Source organism: Strigops habroptila, chromosome 11, assembly GCF_004027225.2.
Source record: "Strigops habroptila isolate Jane chromosome 11, bStrHab1.2.pri, whole genome shotgun sequence".
NCBI classification, from domain to species: Eukaryota; Metazoa; Chordata; class Aves; order Psittaciformes; family Psittacidae; genus Strigops; species Strigops habroptila.
The window spans coordinates 35,584,858-35,608,372 of NC_046360.1; the positions used below are offsets into that span (position 1 = coordinate 35,584,858).

The 23,515-nt window shown below is 44.6% G+C and overlaps 3 protein-coding genes across 14 annotated transcripts in view; 1 reads left to right on the top strand and 2 right to left on the bottom strand.

Moving 5' to 3' along the window:
• Positions 1 to 859: 859 nt before the first annotated feature.
• On the bottom strand, positions 860 to 9,146 carry KCTD6 (potassium channel tetramerization domain containing 6). Of its 4 annotated transcripts, XM_030502091.2 has the most exons (4): positions 8,734 to 8,894; positions 6,244 to 6,332; positions 3,495 to 3,603; positions 890 to 2,261 (listed from the first exon to the last, which is right to left on the bottom strand). In XM_030502091.2, exons 3-4 carry the CDS (start codon positions 3,519 to 3,521, stop codon positions 1,575 to 1,577), a joined length of 714 nt encoding a protein of 237 aa, XP_030357951.1. In that variant the 5' UTR covers positions 3,522 to 3,603; positions 6,244 to 6,332; positions 8,734 to 8,894; the 3' UTR covers positions 890 to 1,574. The 4 variants fall into 4 exon arrangements, with proteins under 4 accessions (XP_030357949.1, XP_030357952.1, XP_030357951.1 ...); XM_030502089.1 differs by lacking the exon at positions 6,244 to 6,332 and having other exon boundaries at positions 860 to 2,261; positions 8,734 to 9,146; XM_030502090.2 differs by lacking the exons at positions 6,244 to 6,332; positions 8,734 to 8,894 and adding an exon at positions 3,780 to 6,237.
• PDHB (pyruvate dehydrogenase E1 subunit beta) lies at positions 8,894 to 15,277 on the top strand. 2 transcript variants are annotated; one of them, XM_030502087.1, is made up of 9 exons: positions 8,894 to 9,423; positions 9,529 to 9,636; positions 9,704 to 9,766; positions 9,849 to 9,884; positions 9,977 to 10,262; positions 10,909 to 11,019; positions 11,534 to 11,625; positions 12,051 to 12,192; positions 12,557 to 15,277. In XM_030502087.1, the coding sequence occupies exons 1-9, from the start codon at positions 9,280 to 9,282 to the stop codon at positions 12,700 to 12,702; spliced, it is 1,128 nt and encodes a 375-aa protein (XP_030357947.1). In that variant the 5' UTR covers positions 8,894 to 9,279; the 3' UTR covers positions 12,703 to 15,277. The 2 variants fall into 2 exon arrangements, with proteins under 2 accessions (XP_030357947.1, XP_030357948.1); XM_030502088.1 differs by lacking the exon at positions 12,557 to 15,277 and adding an exon at positions 12,258 to 12,550 and having other exon boundaries at positions 12,051 to 12,224.
• The window catches only part of PXK (PX domain containing serine/threonine kinase like), a 36,974-nt gene continuing 27,539 nt past the window's right edge, over positions 14,081 to 23,515 (bottom strand). For 2 of the 8 annotated variants that reach the window (XM_030502080.1, XM_030502086.1), the window contains 4 exons: positions 23,267 to 23,353; positions 22,569 to 22,638; positions 21,513 to 21,575; positions 14,081 to 14,893 (listed from right to left, as the gene is read on the bottom strand). In XM_030502080.1, coding sequence (XP_030357940.1) covers positions 14,685 to 14,893; positions 21,513 to 21,575; positions 22,569 to 22,638; positions 23,267 to 23,353 — 429 coding nt within the window. In that variant the 3' untranslated portion in view covers positions 14,081 to 14,684. Of the gene's footprint in view, positions 14,894 to 17,926; positions 18,312 to 21,512; positions 21,576 to 22,568; positions 22,639 to 23,266; positions 23,354 to 23,515 lie in introns of those variants that run through there. The other 6 variants (XM_030502082.1, XR_003993843.1, XR_003993842.1 and 3 more) reach the window with 6 other exon arrangements.

The following is a 23,515-nucleotide window of genomic DNA, read 5'->3' on the forward strand; positions in this document are numbered from 1 at the left end:
CATGTGTTGCAGGAAAGAAACAACCACTTTTCCTGAACTTCATCAGTTCAGTTTTTCTTTCCCCCCTTACAGGAAGAATAAAGCTCTTACTGCTTATTACGAAAGTCAGAAACCCTGCAATGTATGAAGAGGGGGAGATAAAATATGAGAGAGAAATACAAGCCTGTTGAGTGAGAGACGGGATGGAAAGCTCCTGCCCTCAAGAACCAGCAACTGCCATAGAAATCCAGACCCCCTCTTACATCCCCAAAGAGCAAAGCAGTTGTGGTAAGGAGCACTTGAGCCAAGCACTTCAGGGGAGAACAGGATCCATTCATCCAAATGGATATCAACTTTTTTTGCTCCCAACAGCATTCAAGTTAGAGCATAACCAGAAATTCCATTAATAATGTCGACAAATTGCCCAAGATAAGCAGAAATGGCTACACAAAATTGAGTAAAAACACAGAACTTGAGTGCCTTCACTTGAACATATCAACAACAGCACTCCACAGTTAAAATTCTATCTATAAAGTCATTAGATAAATCACTGACAAACCAGGTAACGCTACTTAGCAGCTACTCAGGCTCTGTGTCGCCTCCATCCCCACCCCTTTAGCCAGGACAAATACTTGGCATCTTCCTGTTAGTCCTAATGCAGTTCTCAAAACACAAGCTTTTTCTGTAATGAGGACAGTTGAATCAACTAATTAATATAAAAAGGCACAAAGTGCATCAGTAATGGAGGAGAATGGAGCCCTATCAGAGCATCTGAACTACTCCACAGCACAGAAAAACAGGGTTTGGATGGGTTTGAGTTGGCTGGTTTTAGGTTTTTAAGTATTAAAGTTCTAGAAGACAAAAACAAAATACAAACTAGTATTCTGTATTTCACATTTTTATTAGCTTCTTGCTGGCAGGCATTACACTTGGGAATAATATTGCACCAGGCATTAAAAATATGAATTCTACCACAGGGACATTTTGCATTTAGAATCCAATATAAATATTTCTAATCATATTTCCATGGCTACAGATAATATTTGGTTGCTTGATTTATATGCATAGAAAGAAACAGTTGTCATAACTGTAAGAAACTGTACTTATCAAGTACTTTTAAAAGGGGGGATTTGTTTTCCTAGAATATTACAATACTGTTTATTGATTTAGAAACTAAATTAGTCTACATGATAGCAGCTTTTCCCCAACTGCATTTTAAATTCTTTTTTGTTTCTTGCTCCCAGTGTCATCGCGTTAGATGGATTAGAAACCATTTAAACAGAGGTAATTTTAGCACTTTGAGTCAGAGAATTGTGTTAATGACATAAAATACCCTATTGGACTAATTCTTCGGACTCCCTCTTTCAAACAAAAAAGGTGTCTTGACTGAACAGGCACATGCACGGTTTTCTTTTCAGAACAGGACAAAAGGACAGAGCTGCTAGAGAAGGAAACTCCTCCAGTCCTTACAGAGAAACAATAAATAGTCGTATAAAAAAAAGCCCACATTGTTGCTTTAGTCAAAATCCAGACTCTCTTGGGATTAGTGTCCAGTTAAGTTGCTAATCACTGAAGTGGCTCCTGGGGAGCCAGAATCAGTCATCTGTTTTCCGTGCCAGTCTACAGAAAGTCCAGTTATGCTCCACTGTGTTCTCGTTGGCCCGCTCGCTCATGTGATGAACTCTGGTATTCCTGATCGTGAAGCCTTGCTTTGTGATGTACTCCATGAGGTGGACTCTGAGCGACACTTCCTGGTGGTAATCGCATGGCCCAAAAGTGAAGGAAACCTGGCAGTCCCTGGTGTCCATCATATGCTTATTCCACTTTGTGAAGTGGTTTGAAATACCTTCCAGTAACGAATGGACTTTTGTGGTGATAGTGAGCTGTGTGATGATTACAGCCACCGGGTTGGAGTACTTGGAAAGCTTCCGGGTGCTGGACAGCTCCACCACCTCCTCAAAGGTATCCACGGGATACAGCGGTTTGGGGTCATTAAGACACTGAATGAGTGGTTCTATCTGATAGAAGTCCGCTTCCTTCCGCAGCAGGTCGAACTCCTTGAAGTCCAGTGGCAAAGTGAGCTCTGAGGTCCTTAAAAAGTTAAGAACATAACGGAAAAGTGGTCCATCTCTGTCAATAAAGTAATTGCCCTGAGAGTCCCTGGCAGTGGGGAAGTCTCCCCTGAACATGGCCCCAAGCATTGAGTCAGGATATCTCGTTAGAGTTGTGAGGGATGTCGTATACATGTGTCCACCCACATTTAGCGTGACTGGATCAGTCATCTAGAAAGAGAGAAATTGCAGAGTTTATCAAGCCACCACAAGAAGATTCAATCACCTCACTGACACGCATGGCAAATACTGTTGGAGAACTGCAGGCTCTGGAGAGAATCACACTTCTCCCATCCGAAGCCTTTAAGCAGTGGTGAAACCCGAACGAATCCAAGCCACCTAGCAACAAGGCACAACTGGCAACTAGACAGGGTGATAGTTAACATTCAGAATGCACATTTCCAGAATGCTTTAGAAATCTTAACAACTGAGCTGCTGTCACAGAAGCAAGTTTTGCATTTGGGCAACAAGTTTTTTTCCTATTCTACAGATGGGGAAATGAGAACAGAGAGATTTCCTGAAGAACAAGTTAGTCTGAATGAGGCCCTGCAGTGTTCCTTACTTTTACAATCTGTCTCGTTCTAGAACAAACAAAAAAGGGGAAAAAAAAAAATAAAAGGAAAAAGAAAGAAAGAAAAAAATCAGCTGAACAAGTCCTAAGCTTCTTTCTCTCCCTCAAAACAGGATGACAGTGCAAGTTTAGACACCAGAACAAGAGCTCACAATCAAAATAATTCATGCTCTGGTTCAGAGGCGTCATTAAAACAAGCAAACAAAAAAAGAACTTTCAGCTTTTAAGTCTAAAAAGAAATATTTATTAGCAAATGAGCATGCTGTGTAGAAGAGGGAGGCAGAGCACTACCAGTCTGCATCAGCTTCCAGATAGCACATGAGGAAGCGAGAGAGAAAGGAACATAAATCCCATCTGGCTGCCAACCCTAACAACTAGGACTGAGGCCAGACAGAGAAAAGAGACATATGCATGGCAGCAGAATGTTTAGAAAAGGAGAAAAGAAGAAAAAAAGAGGCATTTGTCTAGTTCGAGACAGAGTTTGCAAGGAAAAATATTTTTCCTTCATAAATAAAATGACAAAGTCCTTAAGATCACATGCAGGAAGCACTATTTTCTGCCTTTGTGTTAGGAAAAAGGTAACAGTGAGCTTAAGGCATCACTTTAGTACTCACTGACTGCACCTAGGAAACATGAACCTGAGCTCTCCCCACAAACAGCACGCAAGGTGAAGCACTCCAGAGAATGTAAGTAAGCTGTTGTAACATGCAAAGCTTTTCTTCTCACATGACTGAAGCTCTGCATCTACCCAAGACAGATCTGGAAGGACTCTTACTGCAGGGTCTCAAAAGCCCAGCTGTACCGCACAGCGCACAGGCTCCATACGCACTTACCATATATCCCCAGTCTCCATTATCCATCTGTTCAATTGCTTGAACTGTGGTATTCCAAGTTTAACAGAAGGCTGCTGGAAGCGTACACGATTCACCTCCTCTTATCTCCCTGCAGGAAAAAACACACGCAAAAACACAAAACAAAGAACAAAACATGGCAGACCATCAGTACCTACAAGAACAAGCAAGGGGAATGCTTCCTAATCAAAGGCAGGCTCCCTGCCAGCAGAGCATTCAGCTACAAACCCACATGAGCAGGGGAATCTACAAACATGCTTTTCCCACCTTCTCCCTTCATGCTACCCACAGGACTGCCTCCAGAGCACATGGGTAATCACTCTACCGGCTGTCTGACCATCCCAGTTTTGTTAAATGACAAGCAATCTGCTTCTGAGGATAACAGACATTCCCAGACTGCCTTCCACCTGGGAAACTGTGAGTACTTTGAAAGACAGATGTCCTTTTCCCAATTAAAAAAGTTGATTTAGCCACCACTGGTCATACATGTGAGCTGTTAATATTGTCAGAACTCCCATGCTCCGGTTTTAAACTGCACAGAAGAATAAATCAAGCATGAAAGTCAATGAACAGCAAGAAGCAAAAAAAATATCTCTGTAGAATTAATAATTCAGCAGTGGAGAACTGCAATTGATAGCAAGAACATTAAACTACAATATGAATGGACTTCACAGACATACACACACCCTCAAAAGAAACCTCTTCAGGGACAAGCCACAGGACATCAAACATGTTTTCAACAACGCCCCAACAAGAGCAATTTGAGAAGTGGTTCAAGCTCTGACTTCCCTGTCCCTGAACTGCTGACTTGCATAACAAGGGGACTCTCTCCACACAAGCACACCAAGGGAAATCCACAGCCTGGGTTGTGCAACTTGAGGTGGGGAGTGAATGACTCCAGACACCAGTGGAGGTTTTCCAAAGGTGGCCTGCCAACCATGTCAAGTGATGAACAGACCAGAAGCCAGTCACTAATAAGCCTTTATCCCTACCCAGAGCCTGCCTCGCTGCTAGAATTGCTGGAAATTTAGGTCAGTCTGTTTTAAGTAGGGTACAGCTTCTCAGCTTTGTTTATTTTTACATCTTACAGACCACACAGTTACCAAGACTTCTGCTTCCATCCTCTTTACTAGCAAACTTCAACACACAGCCACCCAGCTAAAAGCAGCACAAAGATCGAGCCAAGCCAGAGCCCTACATTCCAAACCAACTGAAGGTTCACAGTTAGTTCCCAACCAAAAAGATGACTTGCCATCCTCATTCCTAGCAAACCAGGCTGGCCTCATTCACCAGACGACAAGGCAGCACATCCCACCTCTCTGGGCTGTGTTATCCCATCTAAACCCACAGCCTGGATACAACAGGGTCCAGCAGGTCCAGCCTTCAGGGGCCGGCAGCACGAGCACAGCCTCAGATGTATTAAAGAGTAGAAAAACCCAAATCACTGTATGAAAATCATGAGGTGAGACAACAGAAGACTAAGGAATAGTCAGATACAGAACTAGTCATACCAGGATCCTATTTTAACAAATTAGAGACAGAGCATGCCTCAAGAAGGTACATTAAAGCACAGCCCAACAGCAGATAAACCTGGAATGCCAGCTCTTTTGCCAACCTCTGTAATTACATTATTTAAACTGCTCACAAATCAAGAAGTGAATTCATTCAGGTTTTCTTTACTTGGGATTGTCATTCAAGTACAGCCCATGAACTTTTATCAGTAGCCCATGCCTTTTCAATTCCAGCACTTCCAGGTGTTATTCTGGTCAAGCACACCACCAGTGTAACACATAGATGCATTAAAACCATAGGAGAGACTGGTCCACGCTTCTGACAGTCAAAGCAACATTCACTTGAAAGTGAACTGATGCAGCCAGCCAGAAACTTCCCTAGTCATCATGATAGAGGAGATCTGCAGTGTTAATAAAATTAACTGCAATTACATAATCAGAATATTTCACAGACAGATGCCCATCAGTTATGTTATTTTGGTCAGCATCTAAATCCACCCTACAGATGAATCAAGACTATCAGGGCAAGAAACAGATGATACTGTATGGAGGCATGAACTAATCTTTGATCACAGCACTGCTACGTAACATTGGAGTGAATAATTTACAAGCAGTTTGCTGAAGCAAACCCAGCTCTCGACATAGGAGTGGCACTGAGAAACCTTCACTACCTTTGCGTAAGGACCCGGAATCACTGGGCACACACAAACCTCCCTGGCAAAGCCTGTGCTGGAGCGGGACACACAATGCAAGGGGATGACACCAGGAGGCCTCCCTAAAATGCTTGAGTGTGATCACAACTTCCCTCATCTGCCTGGGAGCTCTGAATTTCTAGACAACTTTACAGGCAAAAATAACTCTGTTCGGGTGCAACCCGAGGTAAGGACTAGCACCGCATGTCACCAGAAGGATAAGGACGTGCATCCTTCCTGATGTACACCTTTCCAACGATGCTTGATGTTCTTCCTGAATGAAATGTGGTGCATCTGTGGGGGTGGGCACACTCCATCCGTGCCCTGGGATGCACAGCCTCAGGCCAGCTCTTGTCCCTGTGTCAGACAGCACCACAGTGCACCCAGGGACAGCTTCACTAATGTGGCTACTCATGTCCAGACAGCAGATAAGAGATGACACACAGCCATATCCCAACACAACCTGCCTTTAATAACCATAAGAAATAGTCATGTAAGATGAAATTCAGCCAGACAAACCGCTGACACCATTTAAGCCAAACGGGATGTCACTCTTTGTTGAGAGCAGAAGCACACTGATTGTCTGAAACCACAGTCCTGCTTTCGTTGAGCTGCTTCTGCAAGCAGGGAGAAGATACACAGCGCTAACATGGTCATTACAGCTGCTGCTGTAGCCAAGCACATCCCAAACTAGAAAGACACAATGAGAAGCAAGTACCTTTGAAGAAAAAAGACCCAAGTCACCATTTTATACTTACTACACCAAATTGAATACCTGCGTTTATAAAATGCTCACTCTTATTTCATATGTTATGACTCAGAGGATCACAAGGCTCTTCACAAGCAACACTACTACAACAGGTATTCCCATCAACTTCAGCGGGGCTTCTCCGAGGGCAGAGCTGCTAACATGCAACCATTCTACAAGCTGAAATTCAGCAAAAGCCAGTAAGAATCTGGTGAATTTCTGCATCTGTGAACGCACACATGGGCTTAGGCAGGCCAGAGGATGCTGGCAGCACTCCCCAGTGTTTGCATTGCTGGGACCCATGTGCACTGCAGTTGGTCAAGGCCACAGGCTACACACTGCATCTGGAGAAAACCACTGCACTGGCACCACATGCAGATACTTGAAAGAGGAGCAGAAATAGACCTAACAGTTAAAAGTCAAGAGTCATGCACCACCTGGTTTGCTCTGAATGGTTTTCAGCTAGTCTTTCCAACAAAAGAATTAAAGGATTTACTTGTGGCACCATCTTCAATGGACAGTTTGGTATCAGTATAACACCACAAGCTGTTTAACCTCCACACAAATTGTTTAACCTCAATAATTATCTTAGATTTCTAGGTCAACATAGAGTTCATAGGAATTCTACCAATGCCAACTTAAAAAGAGCAAAGCTGGGCCTCTACTTATACAGATAAATACACTTGGTATTTCAAGCTACTCACCCACTTAGTGAGCTCCCTACCTCTCACATTTAGATCTCCAAAGATGAGAAGAAACTCCTGCCCTCAGCACAGTTACACCGTACAGAGACAACCTTTTTATTCCCCAGCCAGTCATAACATTTGAAAGGCGAGTTTTTATTATAAATCATTATCAGTGACTCACCTGAACTGACAAAAACTAACTAGCACCAGAGATGACTGCACTCCACCACATTGTACAGCAAGACAAGTCTGCAGAGTGAACCCACGAGGCTTCAACACTCTGCCACCCTAACCAAGGGAGGGAGGAGGAGGCAAGCTCTTAAAACAACCAGTTACCAAACCTTCTGGCAAAGCAGATCAGCTTCACTACAGAAAGCACCCATCACCCTCTACACATGTCAAGTTTATAACAACTAGTAGTTTATTAAAAATTAACTTAGTTCTTGCTTTTCTTTTTTTTTTTAACTAATACTTAGTCTTTACCCCAGACAGGAGGGAAAAACGCTCGCACCAGCCACTCAGCATTCTCACTCCTTCACGTCTAATTGCTTCACTATAAATTCCAAGCTCCCGAAGTTTCCTTCCCTCCCCTGAGGAGCTCTATTACATCCTGGTTTAAGTCCAGGTTCCAAACTTTTATTTTAATTGCTAGTCTGAAGAGCCCACATCACGGTATCATTTGGGCTCTCCTCTCACGAGAGCCAAAGGAAGATACAAGTATCTAGCCTGGTCCTGCTGGCCCTGTGCTGCTGAAGTAATCCAAGGCACCCGGGCTTCCAGCACCCCTGACAACAGTTGGGTTTTACCCACGTATTTTGCTTCTTTGGAACTAATCAGTAGTTGGTTCTGTGTGGAAATGTGTCTCCAAACAGTTCTGGAGGAAGGCAGGTGTCAGAAACACCAAGCCTCCCTGCACTCACCAGTGGGGCTCAGCATGAGCATGGACCAAAGAGCAATGCAGCAAGACAGGGGCAGAAATCCCTCCTATGAGCCCAGACCAGAGAGGGGCCCAGGCCTGCAGCAGGAGCTGGGAAGGACTAATTTCCATCACAGAGGAACCAGCGAGCTCATGGTGGAGGGACTCTCCCCAGAATCACAATGATTCAGCAAAGATGCTGGAAATGAACCCAGACATTTTGCCTCCCCCCTGCAAGTGACCCAAGAGCCCACACCCTCTCCCCCACCGCAAACCAGTGACCCAGCTCTGCCTCCTCTCCCGGTGGGGCAGAGGAACCCACTCCCCTCTCTACGTGGGGCAAGACCCACATATCCCCACCCTCCCTGCCAGAGATCGCCGCCGGGCACCCTGTCTCCCACCCCAGCTCCTTCCCCCGCCCCATCTAGGAGCAGGACCCACGCACCAGCTGTCCCACCCCGACCCTAACACTGGGTCCCCGCTATCATATCCCGCAGCCCTCCCCCGGCACAGAAAAGACCCCGGGAGCCCAACCCCGTGCCCTGCCCCTCACACCCCCCCGGGTCGGGGCCGTCCCACCCTAACGCGCTGCCCTACAGCGGTGCGGGCACCCCACCCGCCCCCTGGGCGCCCGGCCCCGCGCCCCCCAGCCCCTGCCCGGCACTCACGGGTGCGACTCCCGGCGCTGAGGCAGAGCCCGGCGGCGGCGGCAGAGACAGCGGAACGGGAGCGCGGAGCGGAGCCGCCAGCGCGGGCGGGGACGGGGCGAGGGCGTGTCCTGACCAAGCCACGCCCCCAGCAGGCCGCACCCCCTCACGTCGGTGGGGCGAGGGGCGGGCGCCGCCGAGCGCCGCTCCCCTCAGGGCCTCCGGCCGGGTCCCCGCGCGGGGTGGGAGCGGCGCGGCCCGAGCAGCCGTGTCGGCGAAGGGCGAAGCCGTGGCCGCGGACGGGGCGCTCCGCCCCGGGCCATGCGCCTCCCCCTCAGCGCGGGGCGGGCGCACGATGGTCCCCGGCGGGCGCAGCCGCTGCCGCCGCTGCTACTACTACTACTACCGTTGAGGGGGAACCGGAAGTAGCGTTTAAAGACCGCGCCGCGTGTTCTCGCGAGAGCGCGGGGGGGGGGGGGGGTAGGCGGCTCGCCAAGGCGCGCGGGGCGGGGCCGCGGCGTCACCGGTAGCGCCGACGGTCGCTGGGAGCTAGAGGACACGGGCAAGATGGCGGCGGCGACGGCATTGCGGCAGCTGGCCCCGCTCGGAGCCCGCCTCACCCGCATCCCGCCACACGGCCGCGCCGCCGGCCGCCTGCTGCAGCAGCAGCAGCGCAGGGGGCTGCGCCTCTCCGCGCCCGCCGCCATACAGGTAACGGCGAGCCCGAAGGAGGGGTTGTGGGGAGTAGGGGGAAAAGAGCTCGCGCCCCCTCAGGGGAGGTGAGGCCCTGCCCCACCGGCTGCCGATGTCTCGCAGGTGACGGTGCGGGATGCGCTGAACCAGGCGCTGGATGAGGAGCTGGAGAGGGACGAGCGCGTCTTCCTGCTGGGCGAGGAGGTGGCTCAGTACGATGGCGCCTATAAGGTGCGTTGGTGCCATTACCGGGCCGGGAAAGGGCCTCAGGCGGGCGCTGAGTGCTCTCTCCTTCCAGATCTCGAGGGGCCTCTGGAAGAAGTACGGGGACAAGAGGGTGATCGACACTCCGATCTCAGAGGTGAGGCTGTCCTGTCTCTTGTCCTGATGCTGCCTTTACCTGCGCCCCCAGCACTTACCCCCTTGGTTTCCTTCTCTTTCAGATGGGCTTCGCAGGAATTGCTGTTGGTGCTGCTATGGTCTGTAAATGTGCATTCCTCTACTTCCAAATTAAAGAATTAAACCTATTTCTACGTTAAAATATACTAATATACATAAACGTATTTAATAGGCGGGGTTGAGACCGGTGTGTGAATTCATGACGTTCAACTTCTCCATGCAAGCAATTGATCAGGTCATAAACTCGGCTGCCAAGACCTGTTACATGTCTGCAGGATTAATCGGTGTTCCCATCGTCTTCCGGGGCCCCAACGGCGCAGCAGCTGGAGTGGCCGCACAGCACTCCCAGTGCTTCGCTGCTTGGTATGGGCACTGCCCGGGACTGAAAGTTGTTAGTCCTTGGAGCTCAGAAGATGCCAAAGGTCTGCTGAAAGCAGCCATCCGGGATGATAATCCAGGTGAGCACAGGCAGATCGTGGCAATACCTAGCATCTGATCCTGAAAAAAAATGACTGTTTTCCCCTCCTGCCCCATTTAAAATGAAACAAGATTATTAAACCTTAAAACACTCAAGATTGCTTTACTGCAGGTTCAGGGTACTTAGAAAAGCACAGAAGTATTTATTGTTTTCCTAACAGTCACTTCTTTTATTAGCAGTAGATTAATTTTGTGCTGTTGCCACAGCTACATATCTTTAGTGCTGGTTTGGTGTCAATCAGGAAGGTTAGAAGCATTTATGAACCTGTTGTAAAGAGCTTAAAAAGGATAAAGATGGGTGCCCAGAGAAGCTGTGGCTTCCCCATCCCTGGCAGTGCTCAAGGCCAGGTTGGACACAGGGGCTTGGAGCAACCTGCTCTAGTGGAAGGTGTCCCTGCCCATGGCAGGGGGCTGGAACTGGATGAGCTTTAAGGTCCCTTCAACCCAAACCAGTCTGGGATTGTATGAAGTAAAGACTGATTTATTTTAATTGCTTCTGCAAACATACTCAAGCCCTTGTTGCCCGATGGGTTTAGTACAATGAGTGAGTTTACTGCAGTACTGTTAGTGTCAGGACAGCCCCGTGCCTGCAGACATACACATTAATCCATGTATGTTTTCTTCTAGTTGTGATGCTGGAAAATGAGTTGCTGTATGGTGTTCCTTTTGAACTGTCTGAGCAGGCACAGTCAAAGGACTTTGTTATTCCAATTGGAAAAGCTAAAATAGAAAGGGAAGGTAAGCCGAGAATAGTTTATTTCCTTGTTAACTGAACTGCCTGGAGACCTTTTTTAACCTCATAGTTCTTCAGAATATGGTTGTCATAAGGCACAGAGAAGTATTTCAGATGTTAAATGTTGAAATGTTACTTTATCCAGTAGAGTGCTTTATTGTCTGTTGCTCATATAAAGAAAGATCACCTTATTCTCTCTCTTACCTAAAACTATAACCTTCCAAAGGAATTGTTCCACGATGGCTGAAAAACTTCTTTTCCTCACCTTAGTATGTATCTGAAAACTGTCTTAAGTATCTCTTCAGCTCCCTGAATTAAAGGGTAAAGTTTGTCTTAGCAGAGTCCTGCTTCTGCCACTCTTCATGCTGTGTGTGGGCACAGAATACTGAGCGTTTCAAATGAACCTAAGAACTTAAATTTCCTAGGATATCCTAACATTAACTTGAAAGGAGCTTGAAGTCTAGAAAAATTGCTTCTAAATCTTAGGGGATTATTTTTTAACCTTTGTTTCTGTTCTAGGAACTCATATTACATTAGTGTCACACTCAAGACTTGTCGGACACTGTTTGGAAGCAGCTTCTGTACTTGCCAAAGAAGGTGTAGAGTGTGAGGTGGGTGAGATTTCTGTTGCTTTTCTCTTTTCCTGAAGTGGGGAAAAAAAAGTCTTGTAAATGCCTTAACAACACAGGCATTTCATGGTTCTGCATCTGACCTTTTCATCACCCAATTAAGGCAGAACTACTGATGATTTTGAGAGTGACCCAGCTGTATGGGAAGCAGAACAATGACAGTGTGTGTTAGTATGGTTGGATCTTGACATAGCAAGACTCGCCTACCAAGGATTTTCCAGGAGCCACCAGAAACTGTTCCTCACAGTCTCTGCCAGAATAAAAAGTTAGAAATGTTATTAATGTTAAGTCTTGTCTTCAAAGTGAGAATAGATGAAAGTGCTAAAGGGCACCGTTACCCTTTTATTAAGTAGTAACTGACAGGCTTAGATTGTAGCAAAACTCAGAGTCTTTCTTTTTCTCCCCAGGTTATAAACATGCGTACCATCCGACCAATGGATATTGAAGCAGTGGAAGCCAGCATTGTGAAGACAAACCATCTAATAACCGTAGAAGGAGGTTGGCCACAATTTGGAGTAGGAGCTGAAATCTGTGCCAGGATCATGGAAGGTACATGGAAGTTTTGCAGTTACATGTGTTGATCTCAATCTCTAATCTAAATCCTGATGACTTCTTGATAAAGCCGGATGAATACAAAGTCAGGGTTCTAGATCTGAGGAGCTTGGACCTAGATGTCTTGCTCTAAGATTTTTTCACAAGGTGGATCCAGCTCATCTTCATTGCAAGTAATCCTTATCCCAGGAACTTTACATTGTTTTGCCCGAACCATAGTGCATGAAGATAAACAAGCAGGAACAGCTTTCTCTGGAATATTAGAGCTATAGGAACAAGACTGTTTGAACAGATTAAGGTTTAGAAATTGAATTGAGAGAAAACCATAATGTATAGCAGCCTGACATCTCTCTTGTTTCAGGACCTGCCTTTAACTACCTGGATGCTCCAGCTGTGCGTGTTACTGGTACAGATGTTCCTATGCCCTATGCAAAAATCTTAGAAGATAGCAGCACACCTCAAGTGAAGGACATAATATTTGCAGTGAAGAAAGTACTGAACATCTAAGTTGTAAATACATGCTTTAAAGTCCTGCTTTACGAAGTGTTTATGTTGTTGGGCAAGTTGTATGCATAACTTCTGTTGTATAGTTATATGAACTTTTGTATAGTGGGGAATGTATTGGTGACCTCCCAGGATGTTTATACAGGGTCACCCTCTAAGCCACATGTCATATAAGCAACAATGTGGTCATGCTTGTTTGTTCAGCAGTACTCAGAGTGAGGAAGAAATCCTCCATTTCTGCTTGGCTTGTAATTAATTACCAGACCAGCTGCGTTAACTGGCTGTAGTGGTGGCTGAGGGAAGAACTGCAGTGAGCAAGGGGAGGCCCCAAGGCGAGCCCTGGAATGCTGTGGCTCCCTAGGAGCCCAGGTCACAAGGCTTATTAGGGGTGAAGGATCAAACAGGAGTGAGTGAAGCTTCACTTGGTGGTTCAGCAGTTAAGTTCTGCTGCCTGCACACAGGGGCTTTGGCCCTGCACTCCGAGCACTCTGCTCATGCAGGAAAGCTTCTGCGCAAGAGCTTTATTTAATAAAGATCCTCTTCAGTATGTGACAGGAAACACTACACAATTCTTCTTTACTAGCAGGCACATACAGTGATAAAAATGCTTTGCGTTTCTGTTGTGTTTAAAACTCATCACATGGGCTAACAACAGCATGCTCAAACTGTAGTTCTTACAGTGCAAAATAAGCTATTTTACTCAGACTCGCTGAGCTCTGAAGCAGCAGTTGTGTAGATGGTGTTTGGAGAGCTGGGGAAGTGGCAGAACCCTTTCAGCAGACGGCTGCGCACCGGCGTTCAGTCCAGGGAGGGCTCTGCTGGCCTTTGTTCAGCACCTTCTGGTACAGAGAGAGCTGCCTGTATCAGCCTGGCTTGCTCCAAACCCTGGCTAGGGTGGCTTTCCAGTGAACTGTTGGAGAGGAGACATACTTACCTCTGTAAGTAGCAGAACAGCTTGGATCCTGTTTCCATGAAGGGCCAGGAATACCTTTCAGGGTATTCCCTTTCGCAGAACTGCTGTTAGGTTCTTAGGAAGCCTGGCTTCAGGTGCAATCCTGGGTGAACATACCCACCACCACACTGCTGGAGGAATTCCATTAACATTTTAATAAAAATGACTGGATATCACAGGTTACATGAAACTTTGTACAGACATTCTCTGCATAGTAACAAACACGGATGTACTTGAATTTAAAAAAATGGATTATCTATAATCCTTTAAAGTGCAATTTGTTTAAGGTTTTAAATCAAAAAAAGGTTCTTTCAATAAAGTTTAAGCTGTAGAATTAATTTGGAAGTAACTTTGCATTTAACTAAATCAAGAACAATATCCCAGTGCCCTATTAACTCCCCTTTCAACTCATTTCCTCATTTAAAAACACTTCTCCTTAGAGTTACAGGTAGGATGGCCATTTAAACAAGTTTAATGAGACAGCGTTTTTACTCCACCAGCAACTAGGGTGGGAATAAGATTTAATTCTCCAGTTCCCTCACCTGTGCAGTACGATTTAAGGATTGGGGGGGGTTGGATTATCTAAAAACAAAACTTGCTGATTCAAGGCAGCAAGAATTAAGATGAGTTACAAATGCATGAAAAGAGCTGAAAAACTGAGCAGGCTAAAACTACAGACCTGTAATTTGGAAAAAGGAGTGGAACAGAGCTAGGAAAAAAAAGCATTAATTCACCATGATCATGGCAATTCCTATTTTCAGATTTTTGTTCAGCTGTATAGAAGTTGCTGTACCCCTGAAACTGTAGCTAGAGAGTAATGTTCTTGAAACCAAGTGAAGAATGGAGAGTACTTATCGCAGCGTGGCAACGCAATTCAGCCAGGGCAGGGCTGCTACTCAAGGAAAGCTGAAACAGAGTAAACGGAGCTACAGCGTGACAATGTGCTGGTGGATCAGTCACTGGTCAGGAGGGTCTTGTTCCAAGACAGCACAGGAGGGGGAGAGGGAATTCAATCCTGGTGTGCCCAGCGGCCTCAGCTGATCCTGGGAGCGCTGTAGTCACAGGTCTGTGTTTTCTTCAGAGTTCCTTTCTGAAAGTTCTGAATGGAGCTGAGTAAGGCTCCTCGGCTTGTGCTGACATCAGGCTGTGGGCTTGGCTGCGTTGGCACCTCTGTACTCGGAGGAGGAGGAGCTGCTGGTGGCAGGGGTGGCGGTGGCGGTGCTGGGGGTATCGATGATGCTCCTGTTGAGTTGAGGAGAGAAGATGTAGTTTGATTACGCCCTGGAGGTCCTGCTGCAGAGCACTGCGGCTGCTGAGCTGGACTTGGTCAGTCCTGCTCCAGTCACGTCATCCCTTAAATGCCAATGGAGTGTGAAGAACAGAACAGATGAAAAATGTCAAAGTGATCAAATCCCTCTATCTGCAGGTGGGTCGTGCCATCTGAGACACCTCTGACAGGAAGCCTGAAGTGCCTCAGAACTGGGGGATGCAAAACATGACTCAAACACGAGATCACTCAACAGGACTTCCCAGCTTCAGCTTGTCTTGCTTGCCCCCAGTGAAGCAGTTTGCTCTTTGGGTCATGAACAGTAACAAAGACTGGAAGTAAATCTCACTCTGTTCTTATTTACATGACTAACTGCGTTCTTAGGACCAACCACATCACTGTAGTATTTGTGATGACTGCTTGGTTGGATTATACTCCTTTTTTAGGTACTAACTGCAGATAGAGTTTTCTGGAAGTGCTTTACACTTCCACAGTACTGACTTTCTCCAAACATGTTATAACAAATGCTTGTTCCACAGGCTGAATGAATCACAACAATCTGCCACTCACACCCCTTGCCTGCCTCTGAGTTCCCACCAGTTATCTCTGCACTCTGACCCGTGCTTTTTGAGTCACATCCCTCTCATGCTGCTCATCCTGCCCCAGCCTCCACATCCCAACTCCCTGGTGCACACAGGCAGCTAGCCCAGCAGCGAGGGCCTGCATGGAGGTGCTTCCTGGCAGCTCAGATCCAGGCAGTGGCCTTATTTGCCCCTGCTCTTGTGCAACTCTGCTGCTGCACATTGCACTACACTCTCTACACAACCAAAGATCCAGGTAGGACTAAGAATAAAGAGCTTCAGAGGTGACCATGTGCCATTCCACAAGACATCCACGTGAAGGTGGCATTTGCAGCCCATCACCCGCTGTATGGGGAATGATGGACCTTTCTTGTCATATTCTGGAATGAGTAGGGGCATAATGATTAATACCTTAAAATTCACTGTCAAATAGTTCTAACTCCATCATCTAGATCATCTAGATCTAGTTATTCCATAGTAAGACTTAGAGACACAAATGTCACCTATAGTCTAACACTCACTTCTGGTAGCTCTAACCTACAAACAGGAATACACAGGTAAGTGGCAACAACTGTGATACTAAAGGACAACAAAGAACAACAACATGAGGCCAACCAAAAGCCTATGGTTCAGTTCTACTGAAGTAGAACTGCTTGCTGTGAAGCAAGCAAATATCAAGCAGTTGACATTATGGCACACGGACTCAAGAGGTATTTGATGAAGGATAAAGATCAGCTATGGAAAATAAAGAGGGCAATGTTCTCTGTGTTTCACTTCTCTTAATTCCTCACTAACAAACACTTGCTCTCAGACTAACAAGTAATAGGAAAAAAGTAACTTCTGTAACTGAAAGAAAAAGCATTTATACTAGATGAAAGTCGTAACTCGAAGCTCCCTCAATTTCTGTTTGTACGAGTGTTTGAAGAGAGACTTCTCCCATACGGGAATAAGCTCAAAATGCGGAGTATTAACACAAAGCATCCCATTTTGCCAGTGTACATTAATACATGCTGTGATTGTAGCACTTCCAACTCTTCAGGAGAAATTTTCATTGGCATGAAAACCTGTGACAACACAACATGGAAGTACATATTGGGTTTGTCTTCACTGTCCTCCCTTCCAGAGGAAATACTCAAGTCCTAGTAGAAATACCAGAGAGCAACTGAAACAATTTAACATGCCTGTTGCATGTGGATCAACTGCTCTCTTCAGTAATTACATTACACAATGTTAGCACAGACTGAAATAAGTTGTACATTGATGCTTTGGGGCCATTGAACTTCTGTAACCCTACTTTTTACACCAGCCAAACATGTAGGTCAGTTTATTATTAGAAACACTGGAAAACCATCCTGTAGGTCAGAGTCCTCCTGTTTCTCATGTGTGTAGAGTGTGTCAGCAAAGCACAGCAAAGCAAAATGTGACGCTTTACCAAAGGAAGAACAAGACCAAGAACAGTTCAAGTAATCACTTTTGTGGTTAAAGTGGCCAAAGCAGAATGCTGTAGGACTGGCGTTGCAATGCTAGCACCAAACTGATCAGATGAACTGCTGTAAAACAGCCAAGATCAGCTCATCACAGACGAAACGGCTGCAAGTGATGCAAGAAGTGCAGAGAACAAAGACAAGGTTTCTGGCTGGGATTGCAAGGTGAGGCTGAAGAGGCTATGCAAGTAGTTGGACAAGATGCAATAGGGAATGACCATGAAAAGTGGCCAGGGGTCTGCATGGAACACAAATACAACAGTTACATATTCAGTGAAAGAATATGACAGACAGGGAAAAAAGCCACAAAGTGCTTGGATCACTAAGCATTGTTAGGCCAAGATTCCATGTGTTACCTTCAACTTTTGGTCTGGTTATTTTACCATGGGGGTAGAAAAGACAGAGAAGTAGGGGGAGAGGCCACCTTCCCTCCTGGAAAATGGTTAAATTCCTCACTATTATTGAAATTGAGCTGCTGACAACATCACACAGTTAAAGTCTTGGGAGACTAATTACAGACAATGATACTCTTATACCTGAGCTCTGCTTTAAAACATCAATACACACAGTTCTTAGAATGGTATCTGACTAACTATGAGCATCACATATTGAACCTATTAATTAAGGGCATGATTCTGGAAATCTTCAAATCCATTCATTTCAGTCAATCAAAACCAAGCTGTCCTTCCCTTCTTGACACGAGAGGGGCAAAGGAAATCTTAGTTCACATTTGTGTTCTCATATGCAATTACATCTACAGATTAAACTGTTCTTCCCAACAGTGAAATATTTTTCTATTTACTAGAAAAAAAACCCACATTTGAGACAAGTGCTCAGTTATCACTATATCTTTCTAATACATATGTTGGAAGAAGTTGCCTGCAAACACACATTTTACTCATTCATGCAGTTGTAAGAATAAAACACTCAAACAAGAACTTACCAAGGGTTTTTTACAGGGACATTTTTGTTAAAAGAGTGTGTTAAAAGGAATAGGAAGTAAATCAGATGCTGTAAACTTGATGCCTGAATTGAAACAAAAACTTCATTATGAATTTAAAGTGACAGTAATTGTGCAAGCAGCATTAAACACTTGGCTGAGAATGGGGTGCAAAGAAAATCATTTTAGTGAGAGAGTTTTTAAAGATGCTGTATTTCGTTAAAATAATCCATCAGAATGTTCAGATCTTTTTCTTCTATTCCCTCCCAATCCTAAGGAAGTGCAGGTTTTGCATTCAACTTTCCCACACAGAAACAGAGCATCTTTAAAGAGAGAAATCAGCATTAGCTTACTTTTCCGAAAATTCACGTTCAAAATGATGCATGCTCTATTGAAGACAGCAGAAAAAAAGAGAGGACACAAGTTAATCACCCGGTTCTCGTATCAAAGTGACAAATACAGATACTGTTAGCTGAAAAGTTAGTACAAAAATCAATACGTTCTTATTCACTGACAACTCTGAGGATAACAGATGAACTACTTCATGGTACATATGCAGTAATGATTCTGAATAATGAACCACAATTTTCCATGCTGAAAGCATTATTATACTTGATGAACAAACACACACACATGCTTTCAGGTGCACATGCCGTAATTCAAGCTTTACAGGATTAAGGTGCATTTAAGAGACATTTATCAAGAAATCTACTGGAAGATTAGCCATAGAAGACGAAATCCATTCAGTTCAAGGAACTTCTTGTTGTATTAACACCTGTATTTACACTTACGCTGCATGGGTCAGAGACACTCAGGAAGAGCACGTACTAAAGCATTCAAATTGTCTTACAGAAAGGTGAAGGGCAGAAAAGACGCACCATATGGGTGTCTATGAAACATATGTCAGACTGAAGGACTCGGAACAACTGGCACAGAAGAAAAATAGCTGAAGTACAACTCTTTCACTTGATTCCCAAAGGGAAGCTCTGGGAAGCAAAAATGGCACCCTCCAAACTCTTCTCTATTGTAGGAAGTTTGCTAGTATCTTATGGGCTTATTGGATTTAGAGAAGATGTGTTAAAGTTTTAAATAACCTATACCACAGTGCTTTGCGTCCCTTCTGATCCTAGGCCGCAGCCACAAGGAAAAGTAACAGATTTTCAAGGAAGCAACAAATTGTGCTAGCAGAGAAAAAAAGAATCAACAATCAAGGAAGAAACATGGGAAGTTACATTAGAATCACTTGCCACATCTAAAGAGTGTATTTCAAAGATGTTATTTAGCTGAGTATGCGGGAAAAAAACAGCCCAAAATATTCTAGTCAATGAAAAAAGCCCATGAGAGCCTAAGTTTCTACTGGACACCCTTCCCCTCGAAGCAGCTCATGCACTGAATCCTACAGCTGAAGCTAGAAGCCAGCATTTTATTTCTTAGCATGTTCTGCTGGAAGCTGAGTCTCACAAGGTCTTTGTCCAGAGGCAAAGCACCTCTCAGCGTGTGAGAAACCCCCTGAACAAGTTCCTTCCCCAGGGCATTCAGCCTGGAGCCCCTCTGGTCAGTGTTGCTGGCTTGGCACATACCCATACACTACATTGGTTTGGTTGGTTACAGGCCAGGACAAGGGCAAGAGCTACTGTTGAGTACACTTTTCCATGTCAGCTTTCATTTTGCCATGGCATTGTATCAGCAAGATGTTTTGAGATGCCATGATTCTAACACAACCATGACCAAAGCACAAAGCCAGACTGAAAGCCCCATTCATTCCCCTTTTGAGAGTCATCTCACCAAACTGATACCCACAAGCAATTTTGGTTTACAGGTTAGTATCCTTAGTAAGTACAAGGAAACTGGAAGAGAGAGGTACAAGCTATAGATGCATCACGTGTCACAAAGAAAATCCTACCATGGGGCAAGTCGAGTCAGTAACAGCATACTTGCTTAGACTAGCTAAAACTGCAACATTCCTGGTGACAAAAATCAGGCACGCTAGCTTTCTCTCAGAACTAGTATCTGAAGTTTCTTCTATGAATTCTACTCACAAAAGCATTCCTGAAATTGTAACACTTGCCCTCACACACAATCAAAAGGATCAAAGCCATCAGCACATTAAAGCACCTTCCGATTTGAATGCAGGGAGGGCCATGTGCACCATGTCAAGCAGGGCTCGTCACCACAAATCACCATGAGTTTGAACAACAGAGACAAGTTTTGAGCCCAAACTTGAGCCATTTGAGCCACATCTACACATAAACCTACATCACAAGCTCACAACTTGAAAAAGCTTTCCACCAAGTTCCAACAGGTTCAAGTTAAAACGTAACTAAAAGGTGGTTTTATTGCAGGGAAAAAGTTGTTTTCAAAACATCTGTCCCTTCTGGAAGCATGAGCTTTTCTTTTGCATTTTCAGCTACTTTCCTTATTAAAACACACAGAACTTGAAATAAACCCTCCAGCCGAGAGCCAGGACACCCAGAGAACAGCACTGTTATTGTGCCACACAATAACTGTAATTATCTTGTTTAGACTAACTGGGAGAAGTCAGTTCATAAAACCTACACTTCAGCATACCCTCAGCTCGAAGGAGAAAGGACTCATTTGCATTTCAGCATGACTGATTTGAATTACATCACACAGGCTGCAGTGTCCTTTGAAAGACCATCCACAGCAAACACAAATTTGATTGCTTTAGTTAAGGAGTTGTGCTGTGCAGAAAGTTCTTGGGAATAGAAATCATATGGCGTGAGTCATATGATGGCAATGCTACGGATTGCTTCCCTTCTAGAAATGTATTCCATTCACACATTTTGCTGTTAATGTTTGCCAGTGCTCCTGTTCTGGTTTTTCAGACTGAACCACATCCACTACCACTCAATATTCAGATTTGTAATCAATCTTTCATCAGCATTTCTATTGCCCACTCAATCAGATTCTTCACCACTTCCCACCACTTGTCCTAAACATTAGCAAAACTGTCTGCACAGCTACTCAGCAAACTGGAAAACAGAACTGGCCACAGATAATAAAGATATTATTTTTAACTCAAATCAGTCTTTTAACTTGTTTCTACCAGTTCTACTGGTGTTATCAATGGGCTGCAGCAAAACTGGGGAGATTTATGCAGCCCAAGCCACTGAATTTGTCACACCCCAAAATCCCAAAACTACATCCCAGCATAGAGGTGTAAAGAGACAATACACAGAAACAAAGGATTAACAAACAGTATTTCAGAGTCAACAGACCATTAACATCACAACAAATGCATACTGCAACATGAGGCCCAGAAAGGTCTGGAAAGTAGCAATGCTGGTAGGCCTGGAGTAATACAGACTTACACTCGGTGGGATAAATCATATCATGTATATCTCAAGAAAGGTTATTCAATGAAAAAGAACAGTATTAAAAGGTTCTCTGTGGCCCTCAAAAGAGGGAACATGCCCATGCTCTGACTGACACAAGATAAATGTCATCTCCGTGTTCCATCTTTGAAAACCACCATCCCTCAACCATCCTTGGGAATAACACCCACAATTGAGGAGCAGGGGGGGAATAGAAAACCAAAAAGAGACACTGTAATGAGTCTTGAACTTACCTGCTGTAGAGGGCGGAGTGGGGGATGATGGAGATGTTAATGGGGAACTCGCCCCAGAGCCTGCTAAATAAAACAACAGTAACTAAAGCTGTGACATTAAAATTCAACAGTCAGACAAGACACATTGTTGGAAACAGGCCAGTTTTATTGAGGGAAGATCCAATCCTGCTTCCACTGAAATCTTGGGAAGGATCCCCATTCACAGGAGCAGTGCCACTAAGACCCGATCTGAACACAGAGGCTTTACAGTACACACTACCAGAGGAGGTCCAAACACAGAAGCAGCACACTTAACAGTACTCCTCAATGGGAAATATCTCTTTTCTGTTGCTTAGGCTGTTGGATTTCAGCGTCCAAATTCTGTTCTCCTTAAGAGCTGTGCCACTGCATGGATGGCAGCTCATTTCTCCTTCTAAGAGATGATTTTCAGTCAGTCGCTGCACGCCGCAAGTTACTCTGATAACTGACTATTGCACAGTAGGCTGCTTCTGGGCATTTTTTAGCCAATTCAGAGTTCCACAGTACTGACCATTCCTTTTAATTAAAGGAAGACCTTTCAAAGGCCCCATTGTTTTAGAATGGGGCACTGAAGCAGCAATTAAACAGATAATTTTCTCATTCATCTTAACACCTTATTACAGAATACAAATCACCCATAATCATTCTGTATTACAGAATACAGTTTATCCCCAAAGGCTGTGTTATTAAATGGCCCAAATAATGGATCTTATTATTACACTCAAATATCAAACAGAATGAATAGACTGGGTTTTTTTGAGGTATGGAGCACAGAAGAGAGGACACGTTGCTTTAAATTAGGCAGCTGAAAATCTAACACTGACAATATTTTAATAATAGATAAATAATGGTTTTACAATAGATAAATCTTTGATTTATCTACTATTAAATACCCAAACCAGTGGTATCAGGCTTTGGTAGTCCAATATTAATGTGTGAACTGATGGTGAGCCTGGGTCTTTTAAGCCAGAAAAATGACAGCAACAACAAACACATTGCCATAGCTGTGTAGAAGCAAGCTCTTCTCTCTGTAGTTACCTGAGTTATTTGAGTTGCTGTATTTTGCTGAGTGTTCTTCCCCACTTTCATAGGCAGAGCGTTTTGACTTCTTTAAAATGGAGCAGAAGAAACAAAAGATTGGAATTAATAAATTGCTTTCCATTATAACATTGATCAGACACACAGATTTGTAACAGCCATCCACTGTATCACACAAGGTTTACTAAAGGCCAACATATCTCTACCCATCCCCAACACATGCTCCCATGATGACAACAGCAACAAGGCTGTTCTGCACTTAAATAACTCCAGGCAGCAACCGGAACAACTCCAGTGCCCTCTGACCACAAGGCAGAGGCAGAAAACCAACACACCAAAAAGGAAGGGAGGGAAACACAAGCAGCGTGATGCAGGAGCAGACTGAAAAAGGCTCCAGTACCCTCACCGGGCAGCAGGAAGCAGCACGGGTTGTCATCTGTGTATGAGGTTCACTGGTTTCATATAGCCACCTCAAACAGGTTAAACCAAAACGCAAGCCAGCTACCATTGTAACTGAGACTTCTTAAGAAGTCCATTGCCTAGCTACACAAGTGAAAAGAATCAGGAAGTAGTACAGAAAAACACAGGACAGAACAGAGCAGCATACCTGTGGTTGTGCATGCTAAATATTAAATATATTTACACATATATATATACACGTTTTTTCTGTGTGGGAAACCTATTCAAAGATTGCTTACTTTCCGTGCTAAGATCTTCCTTTTCTTCTTTTCTTCTTCAGAGCCATGATGAGATTGAGCTCTTGTCAGCCTTCTGTGCTGGTGAATCTTCAAAATGAAGGGAAAACCAGGAAAACACTGTGTTAAGATCTTAAATGTTCTCAAAAAAGGCATATGTTTGGGGTACAAGAAAACTTCCTGCAGTCACTTTGCATATTTAGTTCTTTTTTCATTATTAGTTTTTATCTTTACTGTTGCTGGTAGAGGATG

Bases quoted from the DNA above. Each gene is read 5' to 3' on its own strand.
- KCTD6 (XM_030502089.1), bottom strand. From the start codon at position 3,521: ATGGATAATGGAGACTGGGGATATATG. The intron at 2,262-3,494 runs GTAAGTGCGTAT...CTCTCTTTCTAG, and splicing joins ATGGAGACTGGGGATATATG to ATGACTGATCCAGTCACGCT.
- PDHB (XM_030502087.1), top strand. From the start codon at position 9,280: ATGGCGGCGGCGACGGCATTGCGGCAGCTGGCCCCGCTCGGAGCCCGC. The intron at 9,767-9,848 runs GTGAGGCTGTCC...CTTCTCTTTCAG, and splicing joins TCGACACTCCGATCTCAGAG to ATGGGCTTCGCAGGAATTGC. The intron at 11,020-11,533 runs GTAAGCCGAGAA...TTTCTGTTCTAG, and splicing joins AGCTAAAATAGAAAGGGAAG to GAACTCATATTACATTAGTG.